Source organism: Xyrauchen texanus, chromosome 37, assembly GCF_025860055.1.
Source record: "Xyrauchen texanus isolate HMW12.3.18 chromosome 37, RBS_HiC_50CHRs, whole genome shotgun sequence".
In the NCBI taxonomy this organism is placed as follows: Eukaryota; Metazoa; Chordata; class Actinopteri; order Cypriniformes; family Catostomidae; genus Xyrauchen; species Xyrauchen texanus.
Window position 1 is genome coordinate 9,899,430 of NC_068312.1, and position 22,303 is coordinate 9,921,732.

The 22,303-nt window shown below is 36.8% G+C and overlaps 1 protein-coding gene across 2 annotated transcripts in view; it reads right to left on the reverse strand.

Moving 5' to 3' along the window:
- The window catches only part of LOC127630469 (fibroblast growth factor receptor 1-A-like), a 66,309-nt gene extending 47,812 nt beyond the window's left edge, over positions 1-18,497 (reverse strand). For both annotated transcript variants that reach the window (XM_052108010.1, XM_052108009.1), the window contains exons 1-2: positions 17,879-18,497; positions 459-618 (exon numbers count right to left, since the gene is read on the reverse strand). In XM_052108010.1, coding sequence (XP_051963970.1) covers positions 459-564 — 106 coding nt within the window. In that variant the 5' untranslated portion in view covers positions 565-618; positions 17,879-18,497. The remainder of the gene's footprint in view (positions 1-458; positions 619-17,878) is intronic.
- Positions 18,498-22,303: the final 3,806 nt, after the last annotated feature.

Here is a 22,303-nt window from a genome sequence, read left to right on the forward strand (position 1 = left end):
TGATATCATGTAAAACAGGATTTTCCTTGCTCTTCTGTACTGTTTTACTACATACTACTACCACTTTAAAATGAAAAGCTCCCTCCCAAGTCCACTCAGTCCATTTATGAAAACTAAGACTCAAATGAGTTATTTAGAAATCCTTATGGCAAGCTCAGCCAATTGTAACGGAGATCATTTACATATTGAAGTCTTAAAAGGTACAGTAGATGTACTGTACATTTAATTCTAAGGCTCAGCAAAGAGGGTGGAAAAGATACATGATACAGAACTAAATTAATCTTGACAAATATTTCAAGTGAACTTTTAAGCTACAAAAGGTGAGGATATGGCACCTTTAAAAAATATTTTAGTGAGCCTAAAGAAGACATGCAAAGATGGCAAATCTTTAGCTAAAAGATGTTCTGATACTACAGAAATGATTGAGAAATAACAGAAATGATTGAGATATAACTTACCCTCATCTTGAGTGGTAGGTCTGCCCTGGGACTGAAGAGCCTGAGTTAGGAGTACTGAAATCAGCAGCAGCATAGTCTTCATTATCATCATCATCATCATCATCATAAAGGGTCCTCTACATCTGAACTGTTCACCCAGCGCAGCTCTCCATAAACACAGCTAGGACATCAGCACAGAGTTTGTGACCGAGAGAGAAAATAAGAAAACAATTCTTAATATTCCATTCACAATGAATGATAAACTGGTGAATGAAAAACAATATGAAATGGCATTCACAAAACACATTTAACTTTCATATTGTTATGTATAACTGAGTGAAAAAATGTATTCAGTGGAAAATAAATAATATAAAAAGGACTGATTAATATAAGGTGATTTTCTACACCGATATTAGACTGGATCATGAAAAGTGGACTATGATATTAATGGTTAATATTATTTTTCCCCAGTCTTCACGGCCTTACGTCAGCAGAAAATGTCACTACATTTTGATTAAAGACAATGATTGTTTTTTTTTTGTAGAAAAAATGTGCATTGGGAAATCATACACAAGGAGACGAGAGATATTTTGTAATAAACAGGATAAACAGGGTCAGTTTGATCTAATGCTGTCTTTCACTACCATTTTCTGAATGATTATGAACTATGCATTTTAGACTGCTGAACATATTTAAGCAAAACCTTGTTTTCTTTTAAACAAAACCCAGAGAATTCCTGAAAGTTCACAGAATACACTTTGATGCTGAAGCAGCACAGATCAGTTTTTCATATAAACAGCCTGATAAAACTTCACTCCAAACCCATTTCAGAGGCACCCATGAATATGACGACGACGAAGAAAAAAAAAACCTTGTTGTATAAGGCCAATAGTGGAACAGTACGACCTTTAACAACTCAAGGATTTTAACCATAGATTTTTCCCCTAGAGAAAAAAAAAGGCAAGAAAATTTGGTGATATCTAACCTACAGAAGAGAACATTTTGTGTCCAGATTGAGCTTGCATCAACAAAAATTAACGATTGCAATTTGAACACCAAACTAAAGCAGTTAAGCTAAAAAAACAAGGCAGTCATCACAAAAGGAGTTCCTATTATTTATATACAACATAACTATAAAATGAACATAAATGTTGCATTGTAAGTTGCATACATCTTGATGTATATATTTTTATAGTTGAAATAACAGTTACAGTAAAGTTCAGTGTGGGGTTCACATCATCCGTTTGTTCTCATACACAGCAAAATACACACAAAGACAGAAACACAAACACACTCACATCTGAAAATCGTCCTTCTTCCCCCTTTCACAGAGATCTATCATCTCTATGGTCAAGACCCCAGCATGACCCCGAGACACCATTTGTCCTGCTAGTTATCGGAACTCCTCATTCAATCATCATTTGCACAGTTCGACACACAGCCCAATACAAATGGATTTGTCTGAAAAGACTAATGTTTCACAATTCATTTGGCGGATGTTTTCCCTTTTGATTGTTTAGCTGGGGAAATTCTACAAGTCAGTCTTGGATTACAAGATTTTGTCTTATTGTCGCAAAATGTTGCCTAAATAATTCGAAATAAATGTTTTAAGTTGCTATAAAGCTTTGGAGCAAACTAACTTTTTTTTGTTTTGTTGTAAAAGTCGTAGCCTAAAAATTAAACCAAGTGATACCTCAAAGCATTCAACTTATTTAGAAGAGATCTTTCTAAGCTCTTTATGTTGTCCAGGCCTTCCATTTCTATTCGGGGGGAAACACTGCAGTGAAAGAACCATTTGCTTTCTTATAGACTCCTATACAGGGAGTCATATGGGACCAGAATATCATAGACTTGAGGGTGGACTCTTTTAATTTGGGCCAGTAAGAAACACCTCAAAACCACCCAGAACACCCTAGCAACTGCACAGCAATGCCCTGGCAACCACCCACAAAATCTTAGCATTGTTGCAGCAGGTTTTGCACAGGCAGGCGCTTTTCAGAAAATGTAAAAATCAAGTTCTTATATTTTATGAACACAAACACATTATTTGATGTATTTACAAACACATATAAAAACCTTTACATAGTTTGTAAGCTTCTTCTCCAAGCTATATCTGCAGCTGACTCAAACAACAAACCAATAACCACCTTTATCAGGGCAAATCACATAAGCTTTTCCACACCCCTCAGATACATGGCCGAGATGTAATTTAGTAAAGAAGAAAAAAATAATAATGATATGACTAATATGATTGTATTCTGCGTGGCAGTAATGTAATAAGCATCTAGCTTAAACACTCTAAGAAAAACGTTTAGAGGATCTGGATATAATTTTAATCTTTAAAATTTTATGTCAGCACACTTTGGATCAAATTAAGTACCAACCTTATAAAGCTGTGGCCTAGTGGTTAGATGTTCTGAAACATAGAGCTATTGTGCTCATGTGGGCAATGAGACTTTGAATCTGTAACATTTCCTGATCGTATTATCCTCTTTTCCATATCATTAACTGTCCTTCAGAAATGGATCACTCCATCTCAAGTGGTCCAACACAGGTTGCTTGACCATTTTTAGTTTTCCAAAAAAAAAAAAAAAATTGTGATTAATTCTATGTATTGGTATCACAAAACCACCAGTTAATTATTTTTATTTTACTTGATTTAACCACAAATGCCATCTTTGGGTCATGGCACATGACAAATTGGTTGTTTACGGAAACCTCAAAATCTCGGCTCAGTTTACTCTTAGCTCACTGGAACAATAATTGATCTCTAGAGCACATTACAAAGTACATGTACATTTATAAACATTTTACACATTCTTGTTCCTTAAGGGGCACGCACACCAGATGCATCTGGCAGAAAACATGGCACGTTTTAAAATTCGAAACAACTGTAATAAAAGGTACGCACAATGCTACGACTCCAGAGGCTGATAAAATTTCTGCCGCGTCATGGAGCACGAGTCGCATATTTTCCATTAAATTCAACCCAAATCATTATCAAATGACATCGATAATTTACTTTAGCGTTCTTCATTCTTGAACAAGGGAAAAACCTTGGTAACTTTTGCATGTACTGTCTGCAACCTGAACCGCATCGACGTGCCCAGTGTTTGAAACCTGTACAGTGACCTAGCCATGACATGTCGCTTCTTGTCCGGTGTGCGATTGCCTTTAGACTTATGTAATCTTCAAGATTGCTTAAATTTCCACTTATAGGGTCAATTTATAATGGGAAGGGTTCGTGTCTCAGTCTTAAAGGGTTAGTTCAAACAAAAATTTAAATTAGCCAATAAATTACTCACCCTCAAGCCATCCTTTGTGTATATGGCATTCTTCTTTCAGCCAAACACTAATATAGCTTTATAATAGGAGTGAATGGTACCTTAGATTAGGGCTGGGATGGTTACCGCATTACCGCGGTCACGTGACTCCAACCGCGGGTCTGAGCTTGTCACCGTCGTCACCGCAAAAAAACAAAAACAAAAAAAACATTGGCCTGCACATGTGTGCACGTTGTGTCTAATGACATGGATTCGTTGTGTCTCATGACATGGATTCATTGATTCTAATGATATGGATTATGTCTAATGATATTAGCCTACATGGATTCAAGGTTTTCTAAACAAAACTTATCAAAATATGGAGCAAATCCGACCTTTCGCGAGTTGGGGAGCGCAATGTTCCATGACACATAATAACATTCCATTTGTATTAGAGATGCTGCGGATGGGCTATTATTATTTAATCCGCAACCGCATCACAAAACTCATCTGTCCGCACCAACGTTTTTGATAAATTTTCAAAACCGCATCCACGGCGCTGACTGTTTTAAAGTCTGAGCGATGCAAAGCGCTGCTGCCGTGAGGCTAGAAAGCTCTTGGCTGTTCTAGAAAGGAGACTGATCCAATGCAGCAAAGATATTTTAAAGGCTAAAGTCCCTAGTAGGCTATAGCCTATTGGCTATGTTGTATCCCCAGAATATCAGCAGTGAAGTCCGTTTCCGATTGGCGCACAGGGATAAAAATAAATAAATAAATAGTAACGCACATCGGCAAACCTGACTACTAGGCTACTGTAGCCTAAAATGTTATAATTTTGTTTTGAATTTTGTTTAAAATGCATTTTAAGATTTCTATTTATTTCTCATGTCTGTGAGGCAGTAGGCCTAGCCGAGTTCGTTCATTTATGAGAAGCTCACGCAGAGATCGATCGGCCTTCCAGTCCTGCTGCTGATTATATGTCTGCTATATTTGCTTCTTATTTATTAATTCAGGCAATTAGTTAATGAAACAGTGATTAAAATTAAGATACAATTTATACAAAACGAAATTTTAAGTTAAAGAAAGGCTTTTACAAAACAAACTTAATAAAGTGGTCAAAATCATGTCTGACCCATCTTCAATGCAATGTATCTGAGAATAATCTTAAATAAGGAAATCTATACAGTGATTAGTTCATGCCAAATTACTGCTGATGAAAATGACTATTTAAAATTGTGCTCGTTTTCTTTGGATGTAGGTGACAATATTTAAAGTCTGTCTATCAAAGACTCTGATGTGTGCCAAAGTCTGTCGGGAACTTCTGATCAATGTAATGTATTTAACGGTTTACGCTATACGGGAATATCTTGCTTTTCAACCGCGGTTAGAAAAAATCCATACCACCCCAGCCCTACCTTAGATATTGAAGGCCCAAGAAATCGCATCCATCCATCAAAAATGTAATACATAAAGGCCTTCTGGAGCGAAGTGATGCATTTTTGTAAGAAAAATATCCATATTTTTAAATGTATAAACTATAATCACTGGCTTCCGGTAATGGCCGTCCACACTTTCACAAGAGAGACGAGTATGCCCTGGTGTAGCGTAAGCTACAGTGAGAAGTGACGAATGCAGAAGTGCAGAGGACAGACCAAAACAAAATGCCAGTCACGAATTAGAAGACAACAATGAGGTTTTTTAAAGAAAAATGTCGGGAGGTGGAGGAGGCTGCAGCAGCGGCACAAACAAAAGAATCTGGTAGACGGAGAGAATGGGAGATGTGGTGGTGCTCATGTAGGAAATGCGAGGTAATGCCAAAAGAGGATGTAGTACTAATAATTCTAAATATTATTAGAATGCTACTATAGAGGACTTATTTCTGTGAAAATGTCAGGTTCCTATCTGGTCCCCCACCAGAGATATTCAACCCGAAAAAGAGAAGAATTTAATAAAATTGCACTCTCTCACACCACAAAAATTTTTTAAATAAGAGAAGTCTCAAACTTGAAATGTTCTGCTTGCACACAATATTTACCTAGGTACCCCCTAAAAATATTAAGACTGACACTTGAACTCTTCACATTATAAATTGAGCCTAAAAGTGGAACTATGAGCAATCTTGAGCATTACATTTGGACTTAAGTTCTAAGTGTAAGGAACAAGAATGTACATAAAGTATTTGTGCAAGTACCTTATAATATTCTCTAGAGGTCCGTTTTTGTTCCAAGGAGCTAGGACCATCCTGAGCCAAGATATTGAGGTTTCCATACACAGTTGTTTAACCAAAATGTGTCGTGTGTCATGACACAAAGATGGCCATCATGGTTAAAACAAGTAAAATAAAAATAAAAACTGGTGGTTTTGTAATACAAATACATAGAAGTAATCCCTCAAAAAAAATTACAAATGGTCAAGAAACCTGTATGGACCTCTTGAGATGGACTGACCAATTACTGAAGGACAGATAATGATATGGAAAAGAGTAATAAGATCAGGAAATGTTGCAGATTCAAACTCTCATTGCCACATGAGCAACCATCTTTACAATTAACTGGCCACTTGAGATGGACTGACCCTAATGCATCAATACAAAAGGCCATAAAGGTTAAAAAAAAAAAAAAAAAAAAAAAAGTTATTGTAACCAGCTATCCAGCAGACAAACACTCTCGATAACAACTCTTTAATAAATTCAAGCCATTTATCCACAGTGGGTCCACAACCTAAAAAGCTCTATACAATTCAAAACAAAAACCTTTACAATAGTTTCAGATTATATGTGGTAATACAAAAGAATCAAAGTTTTATTTCTCATTTAATATATTGTTTTACCATGTAGCCTTATGATTGATTCAACAGGGCAAGCATCCTTAAAATATGTGTTATGGGACTTTAACAGTTAAACAAATTGAGGGGAAAAAAACAAATAGGTGGTTAATGGAAGAAAGCTTACAAGTTTATATAGAAAATTTCAAAAGTTTATGACAAAATCAATTGGCAGCTTAAGTAAATGTTTGAACATTTAAGAAAAAAATTTGTTCCACTAATTATGTGAACTATTTCTAACTGAAACATACAGCAGAACAAACATTCAGCTGACTACATGTAATGTCTTTCCACAGTGCTCACTTCAAAAGAGAAAAGGGGAAGGGAAATTAAACAGAGAACAAGCGAGCGCCTGGGTGATTCTCACCAAATCCAGATTTAGAAGGTGTCCAGCATCAGAATTTTTAAAATGCCCTTAAAGCCAATTTTCTTTTTGCACATATAAGATTAAGGTCTGAACTTACTATAACCATTATTTTTACAAGATTTAAAAAAATATTTCCTATATAATTATTTACATTTTTAGATGAAGTCCATAAAAAATTATCATTACCATAACATGACATTACATTAAATATATGGTTAAAAATGTGTATTTTGGCTAATGTTAAAGTAGACTCTTATTACTCGTGCTCAAAGCTATGTAAAACTCTGGAGAGATTAATTTTTCATATTTATCATTTTTTGTAATTTCCTTATTTTCTCTCATTATCTGAAACATACGTGATGATTTACAATTTCTTTTATTTAATTGTTTTACTAAAAGATAACATACACATTTGTTATGTAGCAGACCTTAAATAAGTAGTGTTGTGTAATATGTATATACATTTTAAAACAAAATATGATTATCTAATTATTACTTAATTTGTAAAAAGATACATGTTACGTGTAATGAAAATGCCATTTCGGTAATGAGAATCAATGTTTCGGAAATGAGATTTAGCTCACACATTAACTGTTGACAAAGGGGTTTGATGCCTAACCCTAATTTACATATTTAAAACGCATACAATTTTTAAAATAATATTTATTTCATGAACAGAGTTTCATTTTCTCATTTATCGTAATCATCACAGTACCATGCCTTGTGTTAACAAGTGTTGTGTATATAAGTTACAATGTTATGCTCATAAAGAATCATGTCATGTAGCCTACACTGTAGTACTAACAAATATACAACCATTAGTATAAATAGTATAATTCTAGTATAACATAATCATGTGTTCATGAGAACTTTTTCAATGTAACATATTATCATGTGGTCCTGAGAAACATTTAAATGTAACAGCATCATGTGCTCTTGTAAAAAGATTTTAGTTTAGCTAAAACACTTTGGTCCTGACATTCAACCACACAACCTTTTTCTGAGAATAATTTCATGTGAAGAACTTGAATAGCAGCAACTCGATTTATGAGATGGTCAAACAACTAAAACAAACAACTGGAACGACTGCTTTGTACTAGAGATGCACCGATCGACCGGCCAGGGACCGGAATTAGCCGATTTTCCGCATGCTCGGCCCGGACCGGTAACCGGCCGGTCAGCCTCACATCTTACCGATTCCAAGCCGGTCCATTTTGTTGCCAGCGGCGCAGGCAATAACGTCACAGCCGCATGTAAACATGTCATTGGCGTGGGAGATCTTCACTGTGTGAGTGAAGTATATATAAAGTTCGAAATGTGTAATAATTTAAGGCCAAAATAAACCATGGGGGAACCACCACAATAACTTTTGGAACAACAAACCTAATTAGACACTTATAACACCATCACCCAGCTGAAAATGCCCATTTTAAAAAAGAAGCTAAAAAGTGAAAGCGGCTAAAGCTAGCCAGAGCTCAGAGCCAGCCACAAGTCAGCAGCCTCTCCTATCATTCCTTGGAATGAGCAGCGAAAAGACCAAAGCAATTACGAGGAAAATTATGCAATTCATGGCCCTGGATGACCAGCTGTTCTCCATAGTTGAGGACAAAGGGTTCAGAAATCTGATAAATTTCCTCGATACAGAGTATGAGGTACTTAACGACGTCACGTTGCCCGAGTTGTTTAATCGCGTGTCATGTCACACACGCAGCCTGTTATCTGTCAACATTTGGGTACACAAATCCAGGAGAGGGGAAGGGGGGTGCTGGATGGCAGAGGCAGGCTAAATACATACAAATTGTGCCGTTGTGATTTAACGTAATTTTTCCCACCATGTCCGATATTAAAATCAGTGCGACACACATTACAAAAGGCGTGGGCATTGTCGATATGGCTTCGGGATCCAGCTGTTGTTAAATTTACATGTATGCGTTTTTTCACCGGAGCACCAGCTGATTCTTCTCCTCCCATCTACCAGTGATGCTTGATTTAACGTCCCGCGTCTACTGCCTGCGCAGATATCAACAGCGCAAGTGGGTTGTAGGTTGCCAGATTGTGGTCATGGCAACTGGACCACCTTGTAATAATATATTGATGTGATTATTCATATAACGTGGTTTGGGCCATACAAATTACGGGAGTTTTTTTGTGAGAAATAACAAAACGGGAGACTCAGGTATGCAAGCGTTGACAGGTATGCAAGCCATTCCTGAAGCAGTGCTCTGTTTTACAACTGATATTTGTACATCTAACGTAAGTTGAGCGTATTGGACACTTCAGTTTTTCAGATCTTTGGAATTGTTTTGTTAGACGAGTAATAAAGAGAAAAATGTCCATTTATAAAAATAGTGGAAAATGACATCTGTTATATAAAGCAACTCATTTGCAGTTAATTGTTATTTCTACCTCTTTCTAGTCACAGAGCACTTTATTTTGAGAGTTGTTTAAGTGAGAGAAGATCCTGTAACTTAGTGCAGTTTGGGGGAAATTGTAATGTTTAATAATTTATTTTATTATGAAAATAATATTTAGCATTGAAGCAAGGTAGATTTTGTTTGTATATGTGGTCAATAATAGTTCTTGGAAAGAAAAACGGAAAAAATCGGTATCGGCAGGTCACACTTGCAAAAAATCGGAAATCGAGATCGGCCAAGAAAATTGCAATCGGTGCACCTCTACTTTGTACCAATCACGTTTTCCCCCAACTGTAACTCATTCATGAGCGTTTTTTATGTTTTGCCCATATGTCAGGTAAAATGCAGAAATGTCTAGCAGAGGAGGTGACATTTCTGCAAGGTTTACGCAATTTGTTCAAGAAGTGTTTAAGGCAAATATCAAGTTATACTGAAATGAGCAAGAGTTATAGTGCATGTCCCTCCTTCATAAGTCTGTTTCTCATTACCGAAACATTGAGTATCTCCACCGCAACAGGCCTTCAATTGTTGCGGTGAATGATAATGGTGTTGTGGAGGATGAGCTGACCTTAAACATTCTTGCTAACTGTGAAAGCTAAATGAGGGTTAGCTAAACTTTCCCTCTCTTTTTATATTTAGACCATAATGGGGTATATAGTAATCAAAAAATTAAAACGGCAACATTTTTTAAAACTTCACAAACTCATGTTTCAGTAATGAGAACTAAAAAGTTGTGTAGGTACTATGACAAACAAAATTTTTACTTTTATTTGGAGAGAAAAAATAAGAACTGTTTACCTGGTAGCCATCTTGAATGTCACAGTCAATTATGTCCCTTCCAACAAAATTTCTTGAAAATGTTAGTTCCTTGAGGACTTAAACAATGATTGAAAATTGTTGCGGAGGATGACAAAATTGGTCTTGGACACATTTATATTCCTTATTATTGTCACTACATTTACCAATGATCAACAAATACCACATGTTTCTTTACTGTAAATGTTTATAGTATAACATGCACTGAAGCTTTTTATTTTTTATATTTTTTAATTATAAATATTTCCATCTCAAAGAACACAAATCCAGTCATGGACACGCTATGTAATGAAAAATGTCCCCTTAAATGTGGAAAAACAACAAAATTGGTATTTATGATGTCATTTGAAATCATGTGCAAAATAGTACATGAAGAGATGTTTATAACTGTATCCTTCTTATTTTGATAGCATTTACTTTTATCATCAAAATGTTTCATGACACCTCATATGTCTAATTTCATGAGAATCACCCGCATGGAATAAAAAGAAATAGATCAAGTCAAGTGGAAAGAAAAGTTAGTACCCTAATTAATGGACCCCAGCATGCTTTTCTCTCCTTCTGATCACTGAAGGGGAACATAGCGAGAGTGTTGAGCAGGTCCTGCTCATTACCGCTGCCTACTACTGGAGCAGAACATTCCAGAGAACAGCCTTGGTTTGTGTCGGAGACGGGACGCCTGACCTCAATCATTCCAGTGCCAATGGGAGCCAGAGCCACAGAGTCCTACCGAACCGGGTGCCACCAGACATTCCATGGGGAGGCCATTAGGGCTGGGCCAATGCACATTACCTACAGGCCTCTTTACTGTTTCCTTTCCTCCTCTTTTTTTTTTCCTTAATCTTTTTTTCCAAATCACATATTCTCCACTCTAAAATCGCTGTACTAATCCTGTCCAGGCTTTTCTTGAAAAAACAAGAACCCGGATGAGCCCCTAACTAAATCTAATATTGAAAAGAACATCACATTTTTAATATCAGACTGATCTCACAATGAATTCCGTGGCCAAAGCTAGAAATGTTGTTAGACAATTGGGCATGTGTGAGCTTCAGTTTCCGGGTGAAATGTCCAAGCAGTGGTGCCAAAAGTGACTTGAAAAGTGAATTAGAAATTAGATAATACAGTCAACAGTATTAACCGTATGGCCTCACCCAAACCCCAGCACTTAACATAACCCTTAGTGGAGTAAAAATTTAATCGTAGAGGGAAAATGCAACCTTCAAATCAACACTAAACACTGATTATGTAAACATGCTTTCTGGTTTCCGTGGGACCAAAACCCATGTCTCAGAGGCTGATTGTGCAGCCAGTAGTACCACAGGAAAAGATGCCTGATGGGAAATGCAGCTCATCAGTAACTCAGCAGAATGTAGTTGATTTTAGGGTACTGGAACATCCAGTAGCAACATTCAGTAGAAATGTAGACTTTCTATGCACTTGTGTCAGAAAAAACAAGATCCTGGACAAGCCCCCAATGAATCTGGTTGCCAGTAACCATCCAGGAGGTGGATATTGAGAAATCTTACAAGAACCTGGGTGTCTACCAAAAAAATTAACTGGACTGGTCTGATAATACAAATTAATTATATAAGAAGGGTCAAAGTCATATCCACCACCTCAGACAATTGAGATCCTTTGGTGTATGCCTGTATTGCTAAAGACTTTTTATGATACTGTGGAAGCATCTGTCATTTTTTCTACTGCAGTATGATGGGGTGAAAGGATTTTGGAGAGAGACAAAAAAGACTGTCCTGGGGTGTCCTCTGCCCTTCATAGGTGAAATAGGACAGAAAAGGATGGTCAAAAAGTTGTCTTCTATCATAAATAATAACTCTCACCCCCTCCGTGAGACCAGTGGCCACTGGTCAGCTTGTTCAATAAAAGGGTTATTCATCCACGCTGCTCAAAAGCGCATTATGGATAGTATTTTCTTAAGTCTGCCATAATACTGTATAATCAATATAACACATGATTGGCTCAACTATTGTGCAATTTCTATGTAAAATTACGATAATTAGGCTAGGAAGATTGAAGACTGTTAAAAGGGTTACATGTAATGAAACTCTCCACACAATGTCTCATGTTAAAGCTCTCAGACAGTTGTGTAATAGTAACTTTCCTTTAAAAAGCACTGGGTGATACATTGCTGTGCCAGCCCAGCCCAGCCAGCTTAGTAAATTAGAGGGCAAAGAATTCCGCTTCACTCCAAACTCTCAACAACATACTTCCACCGGAACAACACCCACAGGAGAGCACCACTTTTCTTTTCTCCTTCATTCAATTGCATCCTTTTCAAACAACATATTGCTACAACAAGATATCCACAACTGACCAAAACGTGGTTTGTAAGCTTCTCTAACACACATGGACACACAGAGCAAAGAATTGAAGACAAGAACCCTGAATGTAGTTTAAAATAGAATTGTATCAAGGAAATGTTTCACCCAGAGAGAATGGTTTAAATGATTCCACTGAGTTACTGAAGATAAATTATAGCTAAACATCAAACGCTGAATTAAATTAAAACTAGCCTATTCCAGATTGATTTTGATTACTGTGACTCTGTTGAATTGTCAATGTCATTTTCCCCATGTAGAAATACTACATATGTTTCCAACGTATGCTTTCAAGCTAACACCTTCATTGCAAACTACATTTACAGCTGACCTGTTTGGAGCAAGTAACTGTAAAAACACTGGTCAGATCCAGAGGGACCAGTGGCCATAATGATATCCCCTCCACTTAAAGCAATTGATGTAATTACAGACGTAAACGATTGTAATAAACAAGGTCGGTTGCAGGTCTTGAGTATTTCAATTTCAATGGTTGAATATTACTCAAGAAAGCCATCATTAAAATCATATAAAAGGTAAGCACGAAAACTACAACTGAAGGACCAGACTTGTCTGGGAAAAATTAGTATTCCAATGACATTCCAGATCAAAATGTCAAAAACAAATTATAAAGCTCTAAAAAACATGGGGCTATAGATGTATGATTTGTTTCTTTAAGGGATAGTTCACTCAAATATGCAAATTCTGTCATAATGCCATCATGTAGCTTCAAACTTGTATAACACAGGAGACGTTAGACTCAATCATCATTAAGGCTACTTTCATAGCATATTTTTAGCAAAGTGAATGATGATGGAGGATAACAATCAGCCTAACATTGTTTCTGTGTTCAGACTGATCTCACAGTGAATTTGCAAACAGAAGGCTGACTTTTCTTTGGCTAAAATAGATCTGTACTTAACGAAATGCGAAACACTGCCCCCCACTGGCCAAAGTGGTAAATTGTTGGGTGTATGGGCACATGCGAGTTCCATTTTGAAATATTCACGGAGGGGAGCCAAACGAGAGTTGCAAGTAGAGGTGTAAATCACAAGTTTCATCAAGTTACGATCTTATATCGATTCTCTTAACCAGCGATCTGATGTTTGCTGATACAGTAAAGTCTGTCACAATGCATTTTCGATTCCAATCAGGGGCATGCGATCAATATTATGTGCTTATTTTACACAATCAATTACAAATATTCTCACAAACGCAAACAAAAATATAATTTTTATATTTTATTGAGCTCTCTGAAAAGTGCAAATCCAGTATCCACATTGGGACACCAACAACAAAATAAGGTACTTCAGTTGTAAAAAAAACAAATAAAACATTATATAAACAGTCACATATATGTGATCATCAATCATTTGATGTAAGCTCATTGCCTTGTAAAATGAGGTTAACACTACATTGACAATTTGTCATCTCTACAACAGTCAAGCCAGTCATTCAATCCAAAATACTTACATACACAAGACTTGTTTCTGACAGGAGAATATGTGCTATCCATGTCTATTCTTGGCTCCATTTTGTATTGAAAAATTGTGTTACTGCGATAAATGTTAGTAAGGGTATTATTGTCTAGATGTCAAAAAGTTTTGAAATCGATACTGGTGCAGAGCAGGTGTTTTCTCTTTCCCTCATAAGCACTGTTCAGAATGTTGGTGCTGTCTAGCTGTTTGGCATGGATGAATTGCTCCATAGCACTTTAAAATAGAAAATCCTCATGTTAAATTAAAATGGGTCGCATTCGCCATGATATCGAGGGAAGCCTGATTTAATTGCTCATGTGAACAGCTCTGTGCTATCCTGTCATTGTAACTTGCAGTTGACAGGAGTGCACAGATAGAGCAGAGCGCAACTTCAGGATTCCATCACCCACGCACATCCATGTCCCTCATGAGAAGCATAATTAGCACTTATAAAGTGAGATATCACAAGGTTGCTGCATCGCCTGACGGACACGTGTACGGATGTGGCTGGCATTATGGTGCGTTCACATACAACGCGAAGAGAGCGTTTCGCACGAACGAAGCAAACATACTGACGTAGCAGCAGAAGAAATCTGGAAAAACTTATGACAAAAATTATTGTAGCGGTGTGTGGGCACCCGGAATTGTATGACACAACATCATACATGTAAAGAGACCGGACAAAAAAAAAAAAAAGACAGACATCGCTTGGAGGAAAGTGAGCGAGGACGTTGGACTACCTGGTAAGTTCTGAAAATGTGCGCGTCTACTTGATTCCAGCTACTGGCTGTACTTTACTCTGAACCAAGTCGTAGAACCCCCTCCACCTGTACTTTTCCGGAAGAGAAGGGGGAATACTCGTGGGTTTGCGTTACTCTGGCGAACGCGGGTTTAAACACATTTATAACCCAGCGGTCAAACTCATGCAAGCATAGAGAGGTGAACATTTTCTTCCCGGTGTATGTGAATGCACCATTTGATTGTCAAAATAAAACAGCATATTAAAAAATATACATATATGTTACATTGCATCAATGACATCGTATCATTGGTTATTTGATCCATGCATTGATCCAGATGCAAAAATATCTGATAGGAGTTGGCGCTTAACAGTGAATCAGCATAATGTGTCTGATTCTAGGGTACCGCACAACATGCAGACATCCTGTGTGACTATGTTGGTGTGTTCCATGGATGGAAGTGAATTACAATGTTGTGCGAAACAACATGAGGGTGAGTAAATGACAGAATTTGCATTATCCTTTTAATAGGGAAATAGTTTTAATTTACCATTCTTTCTGTTTTTAACTGCCTAGAATATCTAGCTGACTGTATTATGCTCACTTTGCATTTCGTCTTGCAGCGTGTCTACGTAAGTCAGCGCATGCTCCAGCCAGCCTGCATGTTGCCATTCAGAAACCGCACCGCTCTCTAGTCACGTTTAACAAGTGAAAGGGTGGAAACTGTCCGTGAACATCTTTACTTAAAATGACAATGGCCAGTTATCAGCAGGGAAGGTTTCTGGAAGCAGAACTGGAAGGAATAGTGTGTTTATGTGCATTTAAGACTTTGATGTCAAGAGTATAGCAATGTTTTTAAAGTTCGAGACTGTATAGCAAATTCCAAAACTGAAGTGGGGGATGTCTTCACAGTACTCTCAAATTATCTAGTGAGTGATGAGAAGGAAAAGAGGGACTGACGCTGTGTGGTCGTTGCAGAATTGCTTTGCCATGCACACAAAGTGACACAACACAAGCCTTGGAGCACAGTAACATGCATCACTCAGAGAGTTTGCAAATTATAATCTTTTTATTGATCTCTGTGAAACGTGCATTTCCTCTGTTGTCCAAATAGGGACTCAAACAGCGTCTTTTAGCTGGAGAATCATTTCAATTCAAGACATTTAAAGCACATGAAACACTTCCAGGATTGAATATGCCGCACACATTTTTTTATGAAGTTTTCATGGATTGGCTTTCTGCCATAGTGCTATCCAAAGCCCATACTTAAGCATAGCCATGTTGATGTTCTTTTAACTTCAGAAAGATAAACATCTGCAAGAAAGAACATGCCCTTTTGCATCAAGATTTAACTTCAGGCATTTATTTGGCTAAGGGTATCTAAAAAACTTAGGGGCACAACTCACATGATAAAAAATATATATAAATTCATAACCAAGCAGGGCTCCAGACTTCGATTAAAATGGTCGAAAAAATTATTGATTGCGACAATAATTTAAAATCTAGTTGCCACTGGCGACAGTCTGGTTGTGTGCGTTCATATGCGGATTTGTCAGATTTCATCTTGAATTTAAGGTATTTTTAGAATGCGCACAACCCAGTGAGTCTCACACCGCTTTTCATCCCTTCGGTTTCTGATGAGCTCGCTGCACCGCACGCAACAACAAACACTGTGCGAGCGAGTCCTGAACAAATGACTCTTTTGAACTGGGTCTTTTTCATGAATCAGCTGAAAAGAACTGAGGATTTAAACTCAGAATCTCAGGTTAGCAGTTTCAATCAGATTCACTTTCTCAGCAAATCAGCCAACAGTGAGCTCACAACTGGAAATGCAGTCATTTCAAAATAAGAGTCCCATGTTTATTTCAGCTTCTTTATAATTAAAAGTCCGGCATTAAGTACCACTTTTTTCTTCTTCTGGTAATTATTGAATGGGTTTGAAGTAACACAATAAACTGCATCTGCGATTTCATTCAATTTGCACTTTTGTAGTCTCTGTGTCTCAGCCATCCGGTAACTGTAAACAAAGACTAAGGCAATATTTTAAAACAATTAAATATATTATAATTGAAAAAATTATATATTATATAAAATTAAAGCTTTTGACACTTGTTTGACAATTGAGGGACTCATACACAATTATTACACGAGGTGCAAACATTCAATGATGTTCAAGACAACACACTACTATATGCATACTATACATTGTCAAATCTGTAATGTAGATTCTGAAGAGCAGTACTAAATAAAAATATCTTATATTTGTATACATTTTGAACGGTTATCAGCTGTCTGTCTGTTTCTGAACAGTAATCTAAATCGAGAAAATCTGTGATTTAGCTACTAAAAACAGCAATTTGGCTTCTTAATGTTTCAGTTTAGGAGCCAAAGTCTCCCAAGTCATTATTGTTTTTGTCTGGAGCCCAGCAAACAAATAGATCACAAATCCAAATGAAAACACACACACACACACACACACACACACACACACACACACACACACACTATAAAGCGAATGAGGACGTATTCAGCTGTATGAGAATTACAACATATATTTAGTTGCTCTTGAAAAAGTTGTTGTGTTTGGTTAATATGCTCGTACTCGTTGTACTACATGGATTTAAATCTGAGATTTAGGCGAGAGCGCGCGTGGTAGTACAGGCACGCGCCATCAACGCACACACATACCGTCTCACATTTAAAGCCATTTGATGGTGAAAGCCAATGTTATCTCACAGTGTTTTCTCAATTTCTCACGTGCTTCTCTGCATAAAACAATAAACAGCCAAAACAAAAAGCCAGACATCATCAGGAGTCTTAAATACTGCTCAGTCAAATTATTTTCAATTAAACCGCTGCAAATAATTTCTAGAGGCAATGGTACATGGACTCTTTTGGTTCAAAGAGATTCCGACAGAAGAATACAATAGAAAAGTATTAATAAATATAAAAATAGATTATTCAAGATACGGAGCAAGATAGTAATCCGACAAAAAGAGGAAAGAAATTACAGGCTAATGGATATAAATGCACACATTTCTGGAAACTTAAGTAACTGTCATCTTACTCTTTTAATGCAAATGATTATAAAAACGTAAGAGGACTGTAAAAACACCATTACTCTTATTCAAATGCCAAAACAACAAAGAATGTTTATTTTAATACAAACGAGCAGACTGATTCAACGCCTTCACAAACGTTACTCACCTGTTCCTTTCTGAAAACCGTCAATCCCAAATTAGATTTCGCAGAAGTTCGTAAAAAGTCGTTCCTAATGTTTAGTCACAGGACGAATCTCCACATTTCTCCCTTTGCCGTCTTTTTTTGTCTCTTTGGTTTTAAAAATACCCCTCGGAATTTACTAGAAGGTTTTCGATTGGCCGAGAATTCGTTTGAAATCGGTGAAAATACTCAACGGAGGCGCGTGCTCGTCCTGAAGACCGCGTTAAGATTTCGTCCAAGAACAACGTTTCAGACTTACTGTATCAACAAAATAAAGTCTGTGTTTGTCTGTTTTTCTTCTGAAAATCCCACCCGTGTGGTTTTTGTGTGTGGCCATGCGAAAAGAAGGTAGAGGAAAAACTTTTACCCCTATCGCCACTTCAGTCGAAAATTCACTCAAAAGTCACAAACTAAAGCCAAGACGTTCAACTGCGAATATACTAGAGCCGCCGTCCTTTGTACAGCTGGTCCTGTTTAGCAAAATAACTTTACTTTTGAATCATTTGCTGGTTTGTAGATTGTCCGTGGTGTCGGCCTCCCCGAGGTCTTCAGAAGATACGGCGAGATTTCGCACTCACAGATGGAGGAGTGTGAGCAATCTCACACACTGACATCACCAAGAATAAAGACCTGACTCCCCCCTCCATCAGTAACACCTCAGTACTTCCAAACAGCTCTCCCGGTGCACACTGGGATTGTAGTTTCTCTAACTCTGAACCCCTCTTGAATACAAGAACATTCTAAACTTTGAACATAGATACAATACCATTCTAAATTGATATACAATAATAAACATTCTAAATAGATATACAATAATAAACATTCTAAAAAGATAGATTTACCTTTGTAAACTTTTAAAATGGACACAATAACATTATACACATTCAACATTATAAAAAGATACAATAACATAGATTTTTTTTGTATATATACCATGACATTCTAAATACAATAGATATATTCAACATTCTAAAAGTTTTTTTATTTTTTTAATCGATAGCATACAGTAACATTCTAAAAATTGAAAATACATTCTATAACATTCTAAGTAGATGCAAGAACAAACATTCTAAATATATACATTATAATTCTAAACTTTTAAAATAGTCACAATAACAGTATAAATATTCAATAACATAGTAAACTTAGAAAACACCATAACATTCTAAATAGATACGATTAAACAATTAACAAACATTTGAAATAGATACATTATCATTCTAAACTTTTTTTTAATTGATAGCATACAACCACATTCTAAAAACATGTAACATTGTAAAAAGATACAAATACACTCACCTAAAGGATTATTAGGAACACCTGTTCAATTTCTCATTAATGCAATTATCTAATCAACCAATCACATGGCAGTTGCTTCAATGCATTTAGGGGTGTGGTCCTGGTCAAGACAATCTCCTGAACTCCAAACTGAATGTCAGAATGGGAAAGAAAGGTGACTTAAGCAATTTTGAGCGTGGCATGATTGTTGGTGCCAGACGGGCCAATCTGAGTATTTCACAATCTGCTCAGTTACTGGGATTTTCACGCACAACCATTTCTAGGGTTTGCAAAGAATGGTGTGAAAAGGGAAAAACATCAGGTATGCGGCAGTCCTGTGGGCGAAAATGCCTTGTTGATGCTAGAGGTCAGAGAAGAATGGGCCGACTGATTCAAGCTGATAGAAGAGCAACTTTACCTGAAATAACCACTCGTTACAACCGAGGTATGCAGCAAAGCATTTGTGAAGCCAAAACACGCACAACCTTGAGGCGGATGGGCTACAACAGCAGAAGACCCCACCGGGTACCACTCATCTCCACTACAAATAGGAAAATGAGGCTACAATTTGCAAGAGCTCACCAAAATTGGACAGTTGAAGACTGGAAAAATGTTGCCTGGTCTGATGAGTCTCGATTTCTGTAGAGACATTCAGATGGTAGAGTCAGAATTTGGCGTAAACAGAATGAGAACATGGATCCATCATGCCTTGTTACCACTGTGCAGGCTGGTGGTGGTGGTGTAATGGTGTGGGGGATGTTTTCTTGGCACACTTTAGGCCCCTTAGTGCCAATTGGGCATCGTTTAAATGCCACGGCCTACCTGAGCATTGTTTCTGACCATGTCCATCCCTTTATGGCCACCATGTACCCATCCTCTGATGGCTACTTCCAGCAGGATAATGCACCATGTCACAAAGCTTGAATCATTTCAAATTGGTTTCTTGAACATGACAATGAGTTCACTGTACTAAAATGGCCCCCACAGTCACCAGATCTCAACCCAATAGAGCATCTTTGGGATGTGGTGGAACAGGAGCTTCGTGCCCTGGATGTGCATCCCACAAATCTCCATCAACTGCAAGATGCTATCCTATCAATATGGGCCAACATTTCTAAAGAATGCTTTCAGCACCTTGTTGAATCAATGCCACGTAGAATTAAGGCAGTTCTGAAGGCGAAAGGGGGTCAAACACAGTATTAGTATGGTGTTCCTAATAATCCTTTAGGTGAGTGTATATTCTAAACTTTGAAAATACACACCATAACATTCTAAATAGATGCATTCACAAATATTCTAAATAGATACATTATCATTATAAACTTTTAAAATGGTCAAAATAACAGTCTAAAAATCCAACATTCTCAACAGATACAATAACATTATAAACTTTGAAAATACATAGGGATTTACGAGTCTAAAGGCACACCTTTAGGAAAATTAGCCAAAGTGGTCACAAAGTTTTTCAAGATAGAAAACAAATACACTTTTTATTTAATATTGATGGAGCAACATAAATTGTTTGAAAATAAATAACAGATGGTTGTTTTGATTTAAATTCATTTAAAAAAATAAATAAAAAAAAGTTGGTGACTGGCCCCCACACTTGGGGTAAAAGGCCTTCAGGGGGGGTTATAGTGATATTGTGTAGATATAGGTTGTAGATATAACTCTTTATTTTTATACTCAATTTACACTCATATTTAATTAAACTACACAATGATGACTCTAAGACTTTATATATATCACAGTTTCATTTTCTGTTTAATACATGATTTTCTGTAAAGCTGTTTTGAAATGATGTATGTTGTGAAATGCGCTACACAAATAAAAATGACTTGACTAGGGGCAATAGTTATAGGAAAACATTTGTCAAGATTTTTTGAGAAACAAATTAAATAATTATTACACTTATAATTATAATGCTTATTCAATAAAACCACTTCATAAAAGGTGCACTATTTCTTGTTCATTTCAGTCATATTTGGCATGTATTATAACATATTCTATACACAAATTAATCTCCATTGTGATTGGATCAATCAATGTAAGCCCACATTGAACATTCTTCATAACAAATCAAAAGTGACAAACATTAAATTGAAAATTTAGCATTTTGGGAGAAAATAAACTCAAAAGTTTCTTTTACCAGGGGGACCTTTAGTCTCATTGGGTAACATGTCCCCCTCACTCTTTAAAAAGGTGATTTTTTTCCCCACCGCACTTTTCCAAGCTAAACCCGTACCATATCCAAATGGTGGATTTGTATACAGCATTCTTTGCATTTTGTTACTTTGGGCTAATTGAGCAACCATCCTGCCAATCGCAGGAGAGTTTCATGAGACAACCCTTACATAATAGGCCATCAGTCAGACAGTCTTATCAACGCAGCTCCATTTCTACAAAGTTTCTTTCAACAATGCACATTTTTCCAAGTTTTTTTATGCATTGATATTGGTCTAAATTAATAATGTAGAGATGAGGAACACAAACAAGTGTTATTTGTCGGCATATCATTCATTATTTGCAGCATTACCTGAAATGCAATGCAGCAGAGTTTATATCAGTCTTCATTAAGTTAGAATTTTTAAATTATGTTTGTGAGGTAATAGTTTGATCATTAGTTTTTGCCAGTTTTAGCAGATTATTAGATCTGTGTTAAATATGTAAAGATATTTTTAATATCAGCTCCTGTTTTTTTTTAACTCTATGTTGGTGTGCAGTCGACAATTTGTAGGAAAAAAGATAGATCTGCTATGTTCTTAGAACACTTATGACCTTTACAGAAGTCAATAGATATGTAGACTCGCTTTTGTATACATGAAAATGTTATTGAAACATTATAATTATTATGAGACTATTATTGTTGTCTTTTGATAAAAGTCATGCTCAGCAGCTCACTAACTGTAAGGAAATGATAGTTCCCCTTCTGTCACTCACTCAACGTTGTGTCGATGTAGTGACACTAGGGGGTCACTCTTGAGAGCCCAGAAACTCCTCAATCTTTGAGGAAAGGCCAATGGGAATTGGCGAGTGGAATTTGCATGCCACTCCCCCGGACATACAGGTATAAAAGGAGAAGGAATGCCCACTGTCTTTCAGATTTTTTCTTCTGAGCCGAGCGGTTGTGTA